This window comes from Chrysemys picta, chromosome 2 (assembly GCF_011386835.1).
Source record: "Chrysemys picta bellii isolate R12L10 chromosome 2, ASM1138683v2, whole genome shotgun sequence".
In the NCBI taxonomy this organism is placed as follows: domain Eukaryota; kingdom Metazoa; phylum Chordata; order Testudines; family Emydidae; genus Chrysemys; species Chrysemys picta.
Window position 1 is genome coordinate 217,209,647 of NC_088792.1, and position 17,951 is coordinate 217,227,597.

General features: G+C 39.1%; 1 protein-coding gene across 6 annotated transcripts in view; it reads right to left on the reverse strand.

Annotated features, from left to right (window-relative positions):
• The window catches only part of NOL4 (nucleolar protein 4), a 260,634-nt gene that overhangs the window by 43,315 nt on the left and 199,368 nt on the right, over positions 1-17,951 (reverse strand). For 4 of the 6 annotated variants that reach the window (XM_005279955.5, XM_005279959.5, XM_065585459.1 and 1 more), the window contains 2 exons: positions 15,364-15,543; positions 14,480-14,671 (listed from right to left, as the gene is read on the reverse strand). In XM_005279955.5, coding sequence (XP_005280012.1) covers positions 14,480-14,671; positions 15,364-15,543 — 372 coding nt within the window. The remainder of the gene's footprint in view (positions 1-14,479; positions 14,672-15,363; positions 15,544-17,951) is intronic. The other 2 variants (XM_005279957.5, XM_065585460.1) reach the window with 1 other exon arrangement.

The window sequence follows — 17,951 nt, forward strand, 5'->3', positions numbered from 1 at the left end:
TCCAAACAAACTCAGAACAGGTTCTTTGAATTGGCATACCTGACTTCAGATTAAGAACAACATACCAAAATTATGAGCAACATGTTACCAAGACTTCATTTTTAACCAATAGAACACAACACATCATATTTCTCAGCTTTGGCTAACTGTATTTTAACATGTAGTATCAATTTAATATCTGATATTGTACCTCCTATAATGGGTGGAATATATCCTATCTTTGCAGAGAGATGGAATGAGTGAACATCAGGGCCTGCTCCAGGGTTTTTGCCGCCCCAAGCGGCGCAAAAAAAAAAAAAAAAAAGCAGTGATTGTGATCTGCGGTGGCAATTCGGCAGGAGGTCCTTTGCTCCGAACAGGAGTGAGGGACCGTCCGCCAAATTGCTGCCGAATAGCTGGATGTGCCGCCCCTCTCCGGAGTGGCCGCCCCAACCACCTGCTTGGCAAGCTGGTGCCTGGAGCCGGTCCTGGTGAATATATAGGTCTTTTCCATCTCCAAATACTACAGACTTGATTCTCCCCACACTTACACCAGAATAAATCAAGAGTAAAATCCATTGAAATCAGTGGTGTTCCTCTGGAGTAAAACAAATGTTAATATAAGACAAATTAGGTGTTGTGATCCTATAATAGAATATAGATTCTGCCGTGTCAGTCCAAAAGTCACGTTCAAGAACTTGTTTTCCCAACATAAACAATGAGTTCTCATGTACGTAGGAGGAAAATCATGTTTGTTTAAGACGAGACTTGTGTCTCTGATGTTAAATCCTGGTGTCACGGACAATCAAACAATTTTAATATTACAACACAAGTAGATGTGTTTCTCTGAGTTCTAGAGCAAGGCAGTAGCCTTATTAGAAAGGGATGTTTTAATGATGTAGAACTATTGCACTAATTTAGTCTTCTAGAGTTGCTAGATTATTCAGAGAGCATCATTGCTTAACTTGGCCATGATACTTTCATGCTATGTCCCCCTATGTATTAGGTGGCAGTCTCACTATTAATACCACTGTTTTATGAACTCCTCAAGGAACACTGACTATGGAGTCTCCCAAAGGATATGGAAACAGTCACACCATGGCAAACCTGATTTCCAGAGTACCAGAAGCCAAGGGCATATATCTAGCAAATTCCTCCAGGTCAAATCGTTAGTTTGAGCGCAAACAAACATACCTCCATGTGGAGTCCTATGGGCAGATAAATGGGCCAGAAAATTACATGTCCAACCAGATATTAAAATGACTCCAAATCCTTCCAGATTACGTTCCCATAAAGGAAACATAAGTTCACCGAAACATTTGTAAAACAATGTTTTAGTCACCAGTAATATCAAGCAGTCAAGTGATCACGGACCCAGAAAGTGGCAATAATGTCTATCACCTAAAATACAAAACCTAATATTTAGCATCTGGAGAGTCAGAGGAGACCTTTTAATCAGAAAACAGAGTGGGTCCTGGGGGAGTAGAAAAGGGAACATTTACTGTTTGCAAGATGTGCTATTAATCCCCCGCCTTTTATCCTGGTCGCTATGGATGAATCTTGGTACACTAGTGTAAAGGATAAACTGGGGAAAACTTATCAGGAAAATTCAGCGTAAGCCTGAATCATCTGAGAAACAAAAATATTATAAAAATAACACCATACAGGAGGCTGTTCAGGAGGCTAATTTAGGTTCAGATTCTGCTGATTTTAATCAGGTTGAGTAGTATCTTACTTTGGGATTGATTCAATGACAGCATTAAGTCTTTTGTTACTGATAGAACATACTTAGCATTGCTGTTTCATATATAATAACTCTTTCTGACTCAAGGCCAGGGCTTAGTTCTCTTTACACTTAACACTGGTGTAAAAAAGAAAAATTCCACTGGAGTTACACAAGTGTAAAATGAAGGAGAATCGGGCCTCCAATCTTTTTTACACCAACAAAGAGGACTCAAAGGGCTATTTTGATTCCTGTGATATCAAGTAAGACAAACTGATTCAAAATGACGAAGAAAATATAAGCTTTAGAACATGGAAGAGTGGCAAGTGAAAATATCAGTATCCTCCTTTATTTAGGTTTCAGTAATTTTTAAGATGAAGAGAGAACATTGATGGATAAAACTTGAGGAGGATCTTAAGAGCAGTTTGGTAGATAGACTCTTGAAAACTAGCATATACCTCTGTCCATCACATGACAGTTGTATTGGAAATACAGTAACTCCTCACTTAACATTGTAGTTATGTTCCTGAAAAATGCGACTTTAAGCAAAACGATGTTAAGTGAATCAAATTTCCCCATAACAATTAATGTAAATGGGGGGGTTAGGTTCCAGGGGAAAAATTTTCACCAGACAAAAAACTATATATTTTATAGCTATACACAAAGTATACGTTTTAAACAAACAATTTAATACTGTTCACAGCTATGATGATTGTGAAGTTTGGTTGAGGTGGTGAAGTTAGAGGGTGGAAGAGAGAGGGATATTTCCCAGGGAATGCCTTGCTGCTAAATAATGAACTAGCACTCGGCTGAGCCCTCAAGGGTTAACACATTGTTGTTAATGTAGTCTCTCACACAAGGCAGAATGAATACGAGGGCGGGGAGACAGCATAGCAGATAGAGACAGACACACACCTTGTGTGTGGGAGAGCGAGAGCGAGAGATGCACACTGCCCCTTTAAGTAAGCTGACCCACTCTTAAGTGCATTGTCTTTTTAAGTGGCTCAGGAAGTTGAGACAGCAGCTGCTGCCCCAAGCTCTCTCTGTCTCTCTCCGTCAGTGTCCCCTCCCTGCTCTATAAGGAGAAGGGGTAAGTGGGGTGCAGGAGCAGGGGGGTGGGGGACACCCTGACATTAGCCCCCTCTCTCCCCCCCCGCAGAGCAAGCAGGAGTCTCTGGGAGCAGCTCCAAGGCAGAGGGCAGGAGCAGCACATGGCAGTGGGGAGAGGGACAGCTGAACTGCCAATTGATAGCCTGCTGGGAGGCTGCAGCACAGGGAACTTAGGGGAGCGAGGAGCTGATAGGGGGGCTGCCAGTCCACCCTGGTTACAAGCCCCCCCCCAGCTAGCTGCAACGGGCTGCTCTTCCTGCAAACAGTGGACAAAGCAGGTAGCTGCAAACAACATTAGAAGGGAGCATTACACAACTTTAAATGAGCATGTTCCCTAATCGATCAGCAACATAACAACCAAACAACATTAACTGGGACGACTTTAAGTGTGGAGTTACTGTATCCATTTGTTCACTTGGAAAATTAAAATAGATACTCATATAACTAAAACAATAGTAATATTTTGCATGTGTATATACAATAGAACCTTAGAGTTACGAACACTTCAGGAATGGAGGTTGTTTGTAACTCTGAAATGTTTGTAACTCTGAACAAAATGTTATGGTTGTTCTTTCAAAAGTTTACAACTGAACATTAACTTAATGCAGCTTTGAAACTTCACAATGCCAAAGAAAAATGCTGCTTTTAACCATCTTAATTTAAATGAAACAAGCACAGAAACAGTTTCCTGACCTTGTCAAATCTTTTTTTTTTCCTTTATATTTTTAGTAGTTTACATTTAACACACTGCTGTACTGTACAGTATTTGGGTTTGGGTTTTTTTTTTTTTGTCCCTGTTGCCTGATTGCCTACTGCCGGTACCAAATGAGGTGTGTGTGGTTGACCAGTCAGTTTGTAACTCTGGTGTTTGTAACTCTGAGGTTCTACTGTAGTGCCTTCCATCTATACAGCACTGAGGCCAACAGCCAACTTGTGCTGAGCATGTAACACAACAGAGGAGTAAGGAAATGTTGGCCCAGAGCAAAAGGACATTTCTATCCTTACACAAAAGATCACAGGTTTGGGTCTTTGGCATCTACATAGAATGGATCTTGGGTTTTAAGGTCTTCTTCAAATGACTCACATACACTAAGCTTAATGGAACTCCATTTACCGATCTCAGAGAGATGAATAGCCAAGTCCATCCCTGCAGCATTGGAACCTGTGATTCCAGGGAATTCACTCCTGATGCTTATACCACTAAGGAATATTAAACAGAGAAAGTCAATAGGAATAATTTAATCTTTATTTCTTCAATTGCAGAAAAGTCCCCAAATGCATCTTGCAGAAGGATTAAGAGTAGGGATGATACCTAGAAAAGTGTTGTTGATGGAACACTTGTGACCCATTTCTGTTATTGGGGTAGCAGAAAAATGCTCCGTACCCCTGACTAATTAAATTGCCAATATGTTGCTTCATTTTCAGGCCACATTCTGCGATAGTGGGAGGTAGCTTCAATATTGCTTCTGTCTAAACTATTATCTGTATTTAAAGAAATGACAATTTCACTATGTGAACACAAAACCATTGTATTAACCATGACTTTATGAAAGGTTTAAGCGGATGGCTATTTTGTCCAAATCAGAACCAGAGTTTGGCACTAGCATGAAGATGCTCACTCCCCTTCATAGTCATGCACCCCCACCATGCCTTTTGTAGAAATCTTACAAAATACTGGAAGCAATATTTGCAGATTTCATTGTACAAAATTAAATTAGCTGATGGCATTGCTCTGTAACAGAGAAGGTCAAAGAACTATGGGCCTGATTTAAAACAATTTGAAGTCAATGGACTATTGGAATTTGGATCAGGCATTCAAAGATGGTAAATCAATAATCAATAGTATATTTAACTAATTAGGCATACTTTACCAGTGGAGAAGCACTGCAAGGTGGTTGATTCTTTTACTAAATTGAAACTTGAATAGCTTGGTCCTGAATCACAAAAAAATTGGCTTACCTGTGTATGCGATCTGCTTGCTTAATATAACAGAGATTGTCATATTTCATATTAGGGATATAATATAAAACTATTGTGCAAGTCACCCAAATATTCTCAGTTTAAAGTGATGTACATAAACAGTATCTTCGTGGAAAACATAAATATCTTTTTTGCCATATAAACACAAACCCCATATTTCTATATAAACTAAAAATAGGCCATCATGTGTTAGGTTTAGATACAGTTATTGGTGAAAGTCTGACAAAATTTAGATAATGATTTCCTGGAAGACATTTGTTTAAACTGAAAAGGTCCAGATATCCCTTGTGGAAAAGTTTGCAATGCTACTGCACATATTCTAAACAGAGAGCTGTAGTCCGTAGGATTACTATTTTAGCACATTTCATGAGGGCTTATATTAACTTAGAGCACAAATAAATGCCTACCTTTTCATACAGAAATTTGGTCTACGTGCTCTAAGATGTATGTTTCACAAAGGTCTGAGTCAATTCATAAAAAAGCATAGAGCTAACAATAAAGAGTGGATGAGGCATATGTGAAACCTCCTGCTCCCTGCTGAAAAACTGAACTTTAGATCAGGATATTTGTACAGAAATACTCCCCAATATTTTAGGGCAATTAATGTTGAAAACTAGAATCTCCAAATATCAGGTGACGTTACTTGTAAACACAGACCTGCGCACACTACTTTCTCTTTTGCTTACAGACACCAGTACAAATGTATGGATGGGAATGAACCTTAAATGTTACCTTAATATAAAAAGCATATGGGCTCAAATTTTCAAAGATATGTAGGCACCTCAAGATGCAGACAGGTACCTACTCAGATTCTCAAAAGGGCCTAGTTGTCTAACTCCACTGATTTCCCACTAGGTGCCTGTCTGCATCTTTAGGCACCTAAATACCTTTGTCCCATAGTGCACTAATTGTACTTCAGCTCTTATAATACACAGCTTAAGACTGGTTTAATACTAACACACACGTTATTAGTCACAACTTTTTCACCATAATATATAAGATCCTCCACATATTTATATTAACACTTAGCACTTATATAACACTTTTCCTATGAAAACCTTTAACTGATTTACAAGAGAAAGTAATAATCATCTTCAAATGACAGATTCTTAACAATTTTAATTGTATACTACAGAACTCTGCTATATTTACATTTTGTCTCATCTCACACTTTTTTCAGCCTACACAATACTGTGATGTCAATTAAATAGAAAAATCTCAACCGTAAGAGTACCACATAACTTATACTCACCGACATCTTGTTAAAGAATTAAGATTGCAAAGGATTCTTGAGAAATGTGTTGGGTTTTTTTCTGAAGCACTCACACACACTAGGAAGCATGCAATTCAAACCTAACACAATAGGCTTGTTTGAGCTTTATACTGTTTATAGATTGAAGTACAGTACTGCACTCTATTGGATGTACTGGTATAATTTTTATTTAGCACTAGCTCTTCGTAAAATATGAAGAATTTGATTGTTGTTTTAATGCTTGCAGCACTGTATTTTTCCTTGAATTTTGACATATTTTACTTATTCTTTCAGTCTACATAGATGCTATGATAAGTATCCAATTCCAATGTCTATTAGTGAAATAAAAGAAACAACTAGAAACAACTGGAAAAAGTAAAAACCAAGGGGACTTTTGTGCATGCCCTGTGGAGGTCAGGTTATTTTTCAGTTTTCAGAAGTATGTTTAATTGAATTATCATATATTGCCATTTGATTACGACAGTGTCTAAACTACAATACCATATTCCTGTCTGCACATAATATTTTCAATATGTACTGGGAAAAGGCTCACTATATGCTCTTTGCTACTCAGAACCCAGTTTGGTAACAATGTGCAAGAGTATGTGCTGTAGATCCCTAGGAGTAGCTCAGACTTGCAGTACTTCCAGAACAAAAAGGAAGCAAAGTCCACTTAACATTTCAAAATGGCCTACATAGCCCCTTAAGCACGCCCTGCTCCAAGTCAGAGAGGTCAAGCTATAGTAACAACCACTTGTGATGTGTTTGCAGAAAAGCATGAGGGGATAGAGGCAACCAAGTGACACATGCCAGCCAATCACAATTCTCCTCCCTTTGGTTGTTGGGGTTGCCAGTCCTCCAGGATTGTCCTGGAGTCTCCAGGAATTAAAGGTTAGAAATCTTTGGTGGAGAGGGGGAATGCGGTAGACATAATATTACTGGACTTCAACCAGGCTTTTGACACAGTCCCACATGACATTCTGATAAGCAAGCTGGAGAAATGTGGGCTTGGCGGAATTACCATTAAGTGGATACATAATTGGTTAAACTGCAAACAAAGAGTAATTATTAATGGAATGATGAGGGATTGGAGGGAGAACTCAAGTAGGGTTCCACAGGGATCTCTTCTGGGTCCAATGTTGTTTAACATCTTTATTAATGACCCAGATGTAGGAACAGAGAGCATGCTGATCAAATTTGCAGATGACAAAAAAGCTGGCGGGGGGGGGGGGGGAGAGGGAAATTGCCAATACTTAGGAGAATAGGGCTACGATTCAGAGGGATCTTGGAGAACTGGGCTATAGACAACAAAATGAAATTCAACAAAGACAAATGTAAAGTGCTACATTTGGGGAAGAAAAACCAATGACACAAATACAGAATAGGTGTTAGTTGACTTGGCAGCAACACTGCTGAGAAGGATCTGGGAGTTGTGGTGGATCACAACCTCAACATGAGTCAGCAATGAGATGCTGTTGCAAAAAAAGCAAGTGCAATTTTAGGTGGCATTAACAGAGGCAAGTCACAGGATGTGATAGTATCACTCTACTGGTTGGTTAGGCGTCAGCTGGAGTGCTGTGTCCAATTTTGATCACCATTGTAAAGAAAGAATGTGGAGAAACCAGAAAGAATCCAGAAGTGAGTGACAAAGATGATCAAAGGGATGGAATGCAAGCCATATGAGCGAAGGCTGAAGTAACTGGGTATGGTTAGCTGGAAAAGAGGAAATTAAGGGGGGACATGATAGCAGTCTTCAAATACTTGAAAGGCTGCCATAAAAAAGAAGGAGAAAATTGTTCTCTTGCCACAGAGGGCAGGACAAGAGGCAATAGGTTCAAACTACAGCATAGCAGATCTAGATTAAGTCTCAGGAAAAAATTACTAACTGTGAGAACAATAGGACAATGGAACAGACTGCCGAGGGAGGTTGTGGAAGATCCTTCCCTGGAAATTTTCAAAAGGAGTCTAGATAGCCATCTATCTTAGATGGTTTAGATACAACATCTTGGCAGGGGGTTATTAAACTAGAAGGGACCGCAAGGTTATCTAACCCTAGGATTCCATGATTAATATTTAATTAAAGATTATGTCATGTGATGGAACCTCCAGGAATATGTCCACCCAAAACTGGCAACCCTATCGGTTGTGCATACACAAAGGGCCAAGTCCTGCTCCAATTACTCATGAGTAGTCTCAGTGAGGCCAACGGGACTACTTGCATGAGCAAGGTGAGCAGGATTTGGTCCTACATGTTAACTGGTACTTCACAGGGGGAATGACAGAGGGGTTTAAGGATTGTTGGATGTCAGAGACCACTGACACATACAATTATATACCTACAGGTATGTCTATACTATGAGTTAGGGGTGTGATTCTCAGCTTACGTACACACACTTGTGCTAGCTCTTACCTGATCTAGCACATTAAGAATAGTAGTGTAGTCGCAGTAACGTGGGTGGCAGCAGCATTGGCGGCATGGTCTAGCCACCCAGAGTACATACAAAAGGGGTTCAGGCAGTTTGCACTTGACATAGCTAGCTTGAGCCACTGCTTGCCGCTGCCCACACTACCATATCTACACTACTATTGTTAGCATGCTAGCTTGATGAGAACTAGTGCACGTATGTGCACATGAGTTGGGAGTCACATCCTTTACTCATAGCATAGATGTAGCCTAAGTGTTTGTACCACTCAAGCTGTAGTCTTCTCCTGTCACTCACTTCTAGATATAAATGAGGCGTTGATGACATACACAGTTTGGGTGGCCTAGTCTGCTGCTGCACCTCTTTGGATCAGTGCTTTGGGCTTCCATATTAACTCCATATGATCTTATGGAAAGCAGATATATGAACAATATCGGTGGTTGGGAAAGGGGGTGGGAGAGGAGACAGAGGGGTTTGGCAAAGAGCCATCAACTAGACAAGAACAGATAATTAGTGCAAAGAGTACAACATGCAGGGGATCAGCTCCCCCAACTTGACTAGCCCCTCACATGGCTAGGATTCACACCTCCCTCATGGCCTGATCCAAATCATTGATTTAAATGGATTGGGCTTTCAGGCAGTAAACAGCTGGGCATCAACACTTCAAAGAGCCAGGAAACATGGAGTTTGCCTTACTTTTATTTCCTCTTTGTCTTAAGCAAATGTACTAAACCGGGCCCCCTAGGTTATACTACACATATATGTCCTAATAGGACAATACAGCTAATAAAATACTATTTTAGCAAAGAGTCCTGACATAAAACCAGATCCACAATCTAAGAAAAACTAGAAATATGTCATTTTGAGCTTTTCTGTATAGCTCATCAAAACTTTTAAGTCCAACCTTTTTCTGGTGAAAAATGACCTTTTTCAAAATGAAAACCCTGTTGCAAAAAGCTTTGTTTATTTGTTTGTTTGTTTTGTTTTAAATTCTAGACCTTCATTGAAATTGACAATTTCAACATTTTGATTTTTCAGCTTTCCCCCCTGCCTCCCTTTTTGTAACTGAATAAAATAGAATAAATAATGTCTAGGTATTGGGGTTTCTTCATTTTTTAAAATTTTTCCATGCATGATTCTAACTTCTCAAAACTTCAACTTTTGCAAGGTTACTGAGGAAAAATTAAACTAAATGAAACCCACATCTGAAGAAGTGGGTTTTTTACCCATGAAAGCTTATGCCCAAATAAATCTGTTAGTCTTTAAGGTGTCACCGGACTCCTCATTGTTTTTGTGGATACAGACTAACACAGCTATCCCTCTGATACTTGAAACTAATTATGTTACTCAGTAGCTTTTCAAAAGTTGGAGAAGTTTTGAAAGGTTAAAGTAGCAAAAAGAAAATAAAAAAATAAAAAAACAAGTCTGATCATTATATCATCATCATCATCATCAGTTGTATTGCACTATGGGGGAAAGGGGGGGGGGAGAAAAAAGGGGAGAATTTGAAAATTAAAGAAATCAATTAAAAAAAATTGCAACTATCCCCAAAAAGTTTGTTTCAAATTCTGGAAAAAATTCAAAATGTCAAAAATTTTCACAAAACTGTTTTTCCATTTTTCAATAAGCTGTATTTATCAGGCTTGTTTGAACTACTCAGAGTTGCCCTTTTACTACCTTAATCCTATCATTCACCAAGACAAGAATTGTGTGCTTTGAAAAGGCAAATGATGGGAGTGGTAAAAGATGGAACGATGAAAAAAATGGAAGCTGTCTTGTTTTTGTTGTTGTGCTGGGATGGGGTGTGCGGGGGTGGTCGCAGTTAAGGTCCTAACTGGGAGAACGTGTTCAGGCATTCTGTCTCTCCTTTCTTCCGTGTCCCTGCTGTCAAATCCATTCTTGAACTCACATAGGGAAAGCCATTTATGATTAGCCTGTACTTGCCAGTTTGTAATAAATAAATAATAATGTGTCCTTTGATATTATTAATTTGGTCTCAGTCAGGATCAGGGCCTCATTGTGCTGGGAGCTGTTTTTTCCTGTATTTTTTTCACAATCTCTGCCTCAAAGAGCTTGCAGCCTTGATCTTGCACAGTGATGGATGTGGGTGGAAAGGTCTACCCACAAATATCACATTGCAGAACGAGAGCCTAAGTTAAGTCTGGACACAGCAAGTGAGAATAACAATAGGTGAAAAGGGGAGGAAGGAGAAGGGTAACAGTAACAAAACCACATAGTTACTTAGGCTAGTATGTGTTTTCAGATCATCTATAGGTTTGTTTCTTTTCTGAAATATAAATATGTAAACAGACATAAGGAAGCACTAGTGGTCTTCTACGTAGACTTTCCCAGGTGCCATTTTCCCACAGACATGTAAGCAGAGGTGAGTCTTGAGAAAGGATTCGAAGGAGAAGAGTGTAGTAGCCATATGGATCAGTTCGGAGAGGCCATTCCTCTTATAGAGTACTTTCCATTGGAGGACCTGAAGCAACTTTAGATATATTAAAGAACTAAGCCTTTTGATCACCCCCATGAAGTAGGTATGTATTATTAGCCCCATTTTACAGGAGGGAAAACCAAGAGAAAGCAATTAAATGACTTGCTTAACATCATAGAGTACTTCAGTGGTAGAGCCAGGACTACAACCCAGATCTCCCGATTTCCAGTCCCACTAAACAACTTCCTTCTTCATTAAATGGTAAGATTAAGAAAACACATTATCTAGTTTCAATCTTTCAATGGATTATTATAAACCAAAGAGACTGGGAGGAGAAATATGATTTTACAATTGACAAGAAATACTTTGACAATGTCCTTTTAATGGATATGTTTATGTTAGAAGAAAAATGATGGTGCACATTTAAGAGCTAAATAATCAAAGAGCGAAAAGATTCCAGACATGGAAAACTCTTTTCGCTGAATATTTTTAACAGGAAACTAAGCAAATGGATTTGGGGTCCATGCAATGGTCAGCTGTCACAAGTATAAATAGGGTAACTTAAGCAATCTTTTAAAAACAGGATATTAATACTGAGAAGCACATTAGCTAGCAACATGAACACTCATGAGACCAAACCTTTGCTAGTGCCTCAGAGCTACAACTGGCCTGTTATGCAGTAAGAGGTGTTGTTTGGACTACAGATGGCAAATAAGTGACAGAAGCAAGCCTCAGGCATGCTTCATATTCTTTACCACACAGAGTCTTTCACTAATTAAACTTAGTGTTTACATTTTCTCTTAAACACCATAGCACCAAGCTGTAGATAGCTGTGCTATTCCACAAGTATTGCTGAATTGTCATATGCCACATACATTATCAGATTATTCTGTTTCCTCTTGAAACTACATGCTCAAAATGTATCATTTTTGCCCTGAACAAAATGAAAGATAAGTTATATTAAATACATGTAGGGTAAAAAGGCATCTCCTGTGGAGATCATTATCTGACATCCTATTTAATATAATGACAGTAGCGCTATAGCTCCTGAGGATACCATTATCCTGTTTTGCTGTATTTCAGCATAACACCTGATTCAAATCAACACCAACATGTCTTTTTCACGATAGTCCTGCACAAATGTCATTATCCAGACAAAATGATTCTTTTCCCCAGTGAAATGGAAAGTAAATTTAAAATAATCAGCTAGCCAAGTGTCTCTGTCCAATGTAGTATTTTTCAAAACTGCTTTCTGATATGAGTAACAGACCGACAAGCTAATTTAAAAATTACAATGTTTTTATAACATCTTCTTGATGGGTTCTATCTTTCAGAATGATCTGAAATGAAGCCATGAAGGCCACATGGCACTAGTGCCCCAAGGACCAGACCTATTGTCCACAGAAGTCAATGGGAGATTTTCCACGGAGTTCTTCTAAAAGCTTTTGGTTTACGCTTCAGTTTGAGAGAGTTAAGGAAGGGGAAGCATTGGCATATTTCCCTTCTTACCCACCAGGGATGTCACTGCTGGCACAGACAGCAATGCCCTGCCCACCTTATTGAAACACGTCAAAGCACATTCTTTTTTAAAGTAGGTTGAAACCACAACAAGATCTGATTAAATCGAACACTTCCAAAGTAGGGAGATTTTTGTGCCATAAAAGTTACCTACTTTATAATAATTCTCATGATATTTTTGAAAAGAACAGGAATATAAACCTGAACCTGAAAAGAAGTACTCACATGAGTAATCATTATTATACTCGTGACTAGTCCACTGAAATCAAATCAACCTAATTGTTATAGACCAGATTGTAAACCCCTTACTCACATTGGTGAGCAGTTACTCACACAAGTAGCTCCAGTGACTTAAATAGGACTCTACTCATTCATGTGAGTTACTGCTCATCAGTGTGAGTAAGGGGTTCACAATCTGGCCAAATAGCAAAACAAGATGACCATTTATTAGCATTAGTTAGCTGTATAGTATGTATTTTGGGTGCTAGTGTAATGAAGTAATATTTGACACAGTGATATCTCATACTCCTGAATTATCTTCAGCCAAAGAGAATGGATGTGAAAAGATGCTACTTACTGTATTATAAGAAAATATTTAATTTTTTTTGTCCATCTCCTACTCTGGATGGCTACAACCTGACACACAGTATGTCAGTCTTTAGCACTTACATCTATACAGATGTCCTTTATTCTCTCTCTTTCTATCTAAGTTTCCATTGGCTGAAAGTAGCATTAACCCGGTGTCTCAGACAATAAAGCTGCATGGTAAATTAGAATCATGAAAGTTTACAAAGGATTAAAGGTTCTGACTCTACATTTTATATCTCATACTATAATGGTCTTGCCCCACAATCAAATGTGGTACTTTGTTTTTAAGCTTGTCAACTAACATTTTAAAACCATCATCTGAACTTCACAAGTACTATATTCAGGCTGCTATGAAAAGAGAGAGAGAGAAAGAGAGAAAGAAAATTAAAGTTGAACCCAGTTTTGTAATATGTAGATGGGTTTTCAAATGATTTATTCTTTAAAAATGATACACTTTATTAATAAATGATGTTTGTAATGATGAAGTGATTTTATCTTATCTAAAGGAGAGAGAGAGAAATAAATCAAACGTAGCATGCTACAATTTCATTTGCTAGTGTCTCTTCTGGTTTGTGAAAATATCAAAGTTCTCTGATGATTCTGAAGTTGACTAACTGATAAGCTGTGAGGAGAGCTATTCTTTACCATTTTTGTGCAACACAAGAGTCCAAGGATGTGTAGGGTCTAGAAATACTGCCAGTTATACACTAACATAGTATTCATAACCTGTGAATAAATAATGAGGTATAAACCCTGGGAAATAAATGACAGAACTGTAAAATCTGCCAGGGATGTTTTAATAATATTGAATGCCATCTGTACACCTGAATATCAACTCAAAGAAGATAGTGAAGGCAGGGTCTACTTTCACTGACTGCTAAATAAATCCAAAAGTACAAACAAATCACCTTAAACTTAAAGCTACTGTCAATGCACTTGTCATAAAAACTTGGTTTACTACAGATTTTTTAAAAAAGTCTTTCATCTTTCCAGTCACTAAGTTTTCATGATCTGTCCTTCACGGACCATTACTATGGATACCGTAGTGCTCTGATGGATCCTATTTTCAGATTTCTTGGATCTCCCCGAAAAACAGTTAGCAGAATTCCAAAGAAATTCCACATCAGTGCAAGACGTCACTAACTTAATAGCCTCTCTAACGGTGTTGGAAAGGAAAAAAATATATAAATGAGATACTCTTCCCATTGGTTTCTCTCCTCACATCTTGCTTGAGTCCTCACTTTCTATGGATTCACACAGACCTGTGAACTATATTCTCCCAAGGTGTTTTTAAAGCAGTGAACAAAGGGAATAAATTCAGGAAAGATGAAAAAGGGAGTGGGGGGGGAAGAAACCTCTGACCTGACATTACCAAATAAAAAGACACTAAGATGAAAACGAAATAGTGCCATGGATTTACATATGGGGTTTTGATGGAAACTAGGGCTGGGTTTTAAATCAAAACTCACCATCTCAAAACCACTTCTTTTCATCCGCCTGCAGGACTTGAGGTAAGTACGTATGCGTTTTCTGGCACGCTCTTGATACTCAGGGAATTGTCGCCTGCATGAGTCAATGATAGCCTGGATCTTTTCTTTGGGCTGCTTAGAGATTGGGACCATTCGGTCCAAGTTTTCATCTACAAACAGCCTGACAAACATCTGTTGGTAAGAGGGAGACAGAGGAAAAGGGTTTGGAGGGCTGCTCTCTTTCTCTTCCTAGTCTTGATTACTGATAGGAAGATACTTTTTCTGTGCGCTGAAGAAGCTATGTAATGGGAAGCCAGAAATGTTAAGCAAACAACTCTTTAAAGGACTTTTTTTTTAGGGCTGATAAAAAAGACAAGAAAAGAATAGTCTATAGTGTATAGAAATTGTGAGATACACCACAATGGATTGTGAAAATCGGCAGCACTTAACTTTTGTTATTAACAATAAGTTATGATTGCTCCCTGGTTTTATTGAACTGCATATTTACTATTCTCCTAGTTTGAACAATTGCTTGTGTTATCATGCATAATTACATACAGTGGGAAAGCAAGAGAAAACAGCTGACCACTGGAATGCTCCTCCTATAAACTAGCTGCAGTCCCCCCCCCCTCTATCCACTGGATGAACATGCACATATACACAAAACACATCTTAGTTCTCCTCACTGATAAAGATGGCACTTTGCCTTATAGTTCTAAATAAAACACAGTAAAACTGGTGTCTGTTGGTGAGAGTTTAATGTGCTTTAAAAAGGATCCTTCTGTAAATTAATGTGCCTCTAATATTGCCAAACTTATACATAAATAACAGTACACAAGGAAACTAGTAAAGTTAAGCAAGGCAGTTAATGCTGCAGGACTTACATTAAAAGCTTTCAGTCGCTCAGCTTCCACCCCATCAGATTCATTAACCTTCTCAGCATCTTCGTGTTCATCATGGTCATCCTCGTCCTCATCTCCTCGGTTCAGAGACAGATCTTCAGCACCTCTGCCTATGCTCTCGTTCTTACCAGAGTCGTAGCTGGAATAGCTATGTGCAGGCGACTAATAAAGAAAAGATATTTTTTAATGTACCAGATTAACAGGTTTACCGGGCTCCTCATCAAATAAATTTGTTTTTAAATTAGCACATCAGAAGGTATTTAAAGAATTCCATGATTTTTTTCTTTCATATACACAAATTACTTTCTCCAGCCCCAATACAAACCCTTATGATCACTGTAACAGAGACCTTTTCTCTATCATCTTGTCTACTTCAGTATATTAAAGCAACAGTCTGAGGAAAAGTCAAGTAAATCAATCTATAAATGACTCTCCTGTGATAATTAAATTCTGGATGAGAGGTTTTCACAAAGACTTGTTTTGTATTCAAGTTTCTTCCTGATTACATTAGCAAAGTTTCTTCCAAGGCAGAATAAAGGGAGAAGTGGCGATAGTCATTCATTGGTAGGAATCATTGTTTAGAACAGTAATAAGTTATTCATAAATATAGAAATAATAATGCCTTAGTAGATCACTTTCCAAAATTCAAGCAGAATTTAAAATTGTCAAGCTTTTATAGTTCTCACAGAAGCATTAATAATGGTAACACATACACACCCATTTTCTCCTTGAAGCCTTTCTTTACACAAAATATTCAGAATTTTCCCCTGAGCAGGGTGATAAATAACAGATGACTATTTCATTAAAAAATTATCCACTCACAGTGTCAAAAACACAGCAGCGGTCAAGAGAGTCAAATACTTTAAGCTTCCCCTAATAGTATCAGATTTTGGTTGTCTTGTTATTCTTTGTGTATACTTCACACTAAGTCACAACAAGCAAAACAGTAGTAAAAAACTCCATCAGAACACCAAGGTACAGGGCCAAATTTTTCTCTCCGCTAGACCAGTGTAGACCTGGAGTAACTCCATGGAAGTTATTATTATTCTAGATGCACATCCATATAACTCATCCAAAGCATGTTGAAGTCAATTAACTCTAGAGGGCTTACCATCAAGACCTATATGATGAATCTCACTCTATCTATATCATAAGTTTTTATAGGTTTCAGAGTAACAGCCGTGTTAGTCTGTATCCGCAAAAAGAAGAACAGGAGTACTTGTGGCACCTTAGAGACTAACAAATTTATTAGAGCATAAGCTTTCGTGGACTACAGCCCAGCTCCTATCACAATGGTAGTCAAAGTGTTGCACAAAATTCAGGAGCACAAAGCCCAAAACAAAAAGGGCCAAAATTGTCAAGCATGGGTGCTTAAAGTTATGAGCTTTGATTTATTTAGGGCTCTGTGTAAGTGCCTCAACTGAGAGGTGTTGAGAAACCACAGACCGAAATCCATAGAGAACACCTGGCACCCTGCAGGCAGGGGCAAATGAACTGTGAGAGTAACAGCAACACTGCCCAGTTGGGTTGGGAGACTGGAGGAGGAAAAGTCAGACAGAAAAATAAATATAAATATGCCCAGTGCATCATTTTTGCCTTTTCTCTTTTCCATCCATTTCTTTATTCTCCCTTTACTCTCCCTTTCATCTTCTTATTTCACTCCTTTCTCTTCCTTTCCATTTTCCCACTTTAAATTATTTTACTACTATTTCTGTCTCTCTCATTTCCCTGGACTCCCCTACCTATTTCTTTCACACATTGATTCTCAGCCCACTTACTTCCTTTTATTCCTCCCACTCTGTGATTTTTGCCGCCCCAAGCAGCGGAAAAAAAAAAAAAAAAGCCGCAATCGCGATCGGCGACACTTCGGTGGCAGCTCCACCGCGCCGCTTTCTTCTTCGGTGGCAATTCGGCGGCAGGTCCTTCCCTCCGAGGGACCGAAGGACTTGCCGCCGAAGAGCCTGATATGCCGCCCCTTCCCCCGGCCGCCCCAAGCACCTGTTTGCTGAGCTGGTGCCTGGAGCCGGCCCTGTTTAGAGCCCCACAATAAAATCCTTTTAGCCACATAACATCCCATTTCTGGGACCTTCATGACCCTCTCTCAGTGTCCCTCAAGCTCTCAACTCTGGGTTTCATCGCCCCTCCCCCCAACCTGCTACCCACTCTGTGTGCACCACCAGGGGCAGGAGGAAAAGAAAGTTTGCCAATGCCTCCAGGGGTCAGGGTGGCCAAGACTGAGAGGCCTAAGAAGAGAAAGGCCTGAGGAACCCAGCAAAGGAGAGGAGGAGCTGCTGGAGGGCAGGCAAGAGGCCAGATTCCAACCTCACTGCCTGTTCAACTGACTCCTGTAGGGATATATTTATGAAAAAATATGATTTGGAGATGCTCCCTCATAAAGGAATGTGTTGTGAGTGTGGGAATTTGGAGATGTGCCCTGGAGACAAGGGTTTCAGAACACCACATGGGTGTGTGCAGCTCACCGGAGTTGCTCTCCAGTTTGTTTCATTAACACCAACTCAAGCAAATGGTTTTAAAACAGTTTCAGATTACACCTGAAGTATACAGAGTAA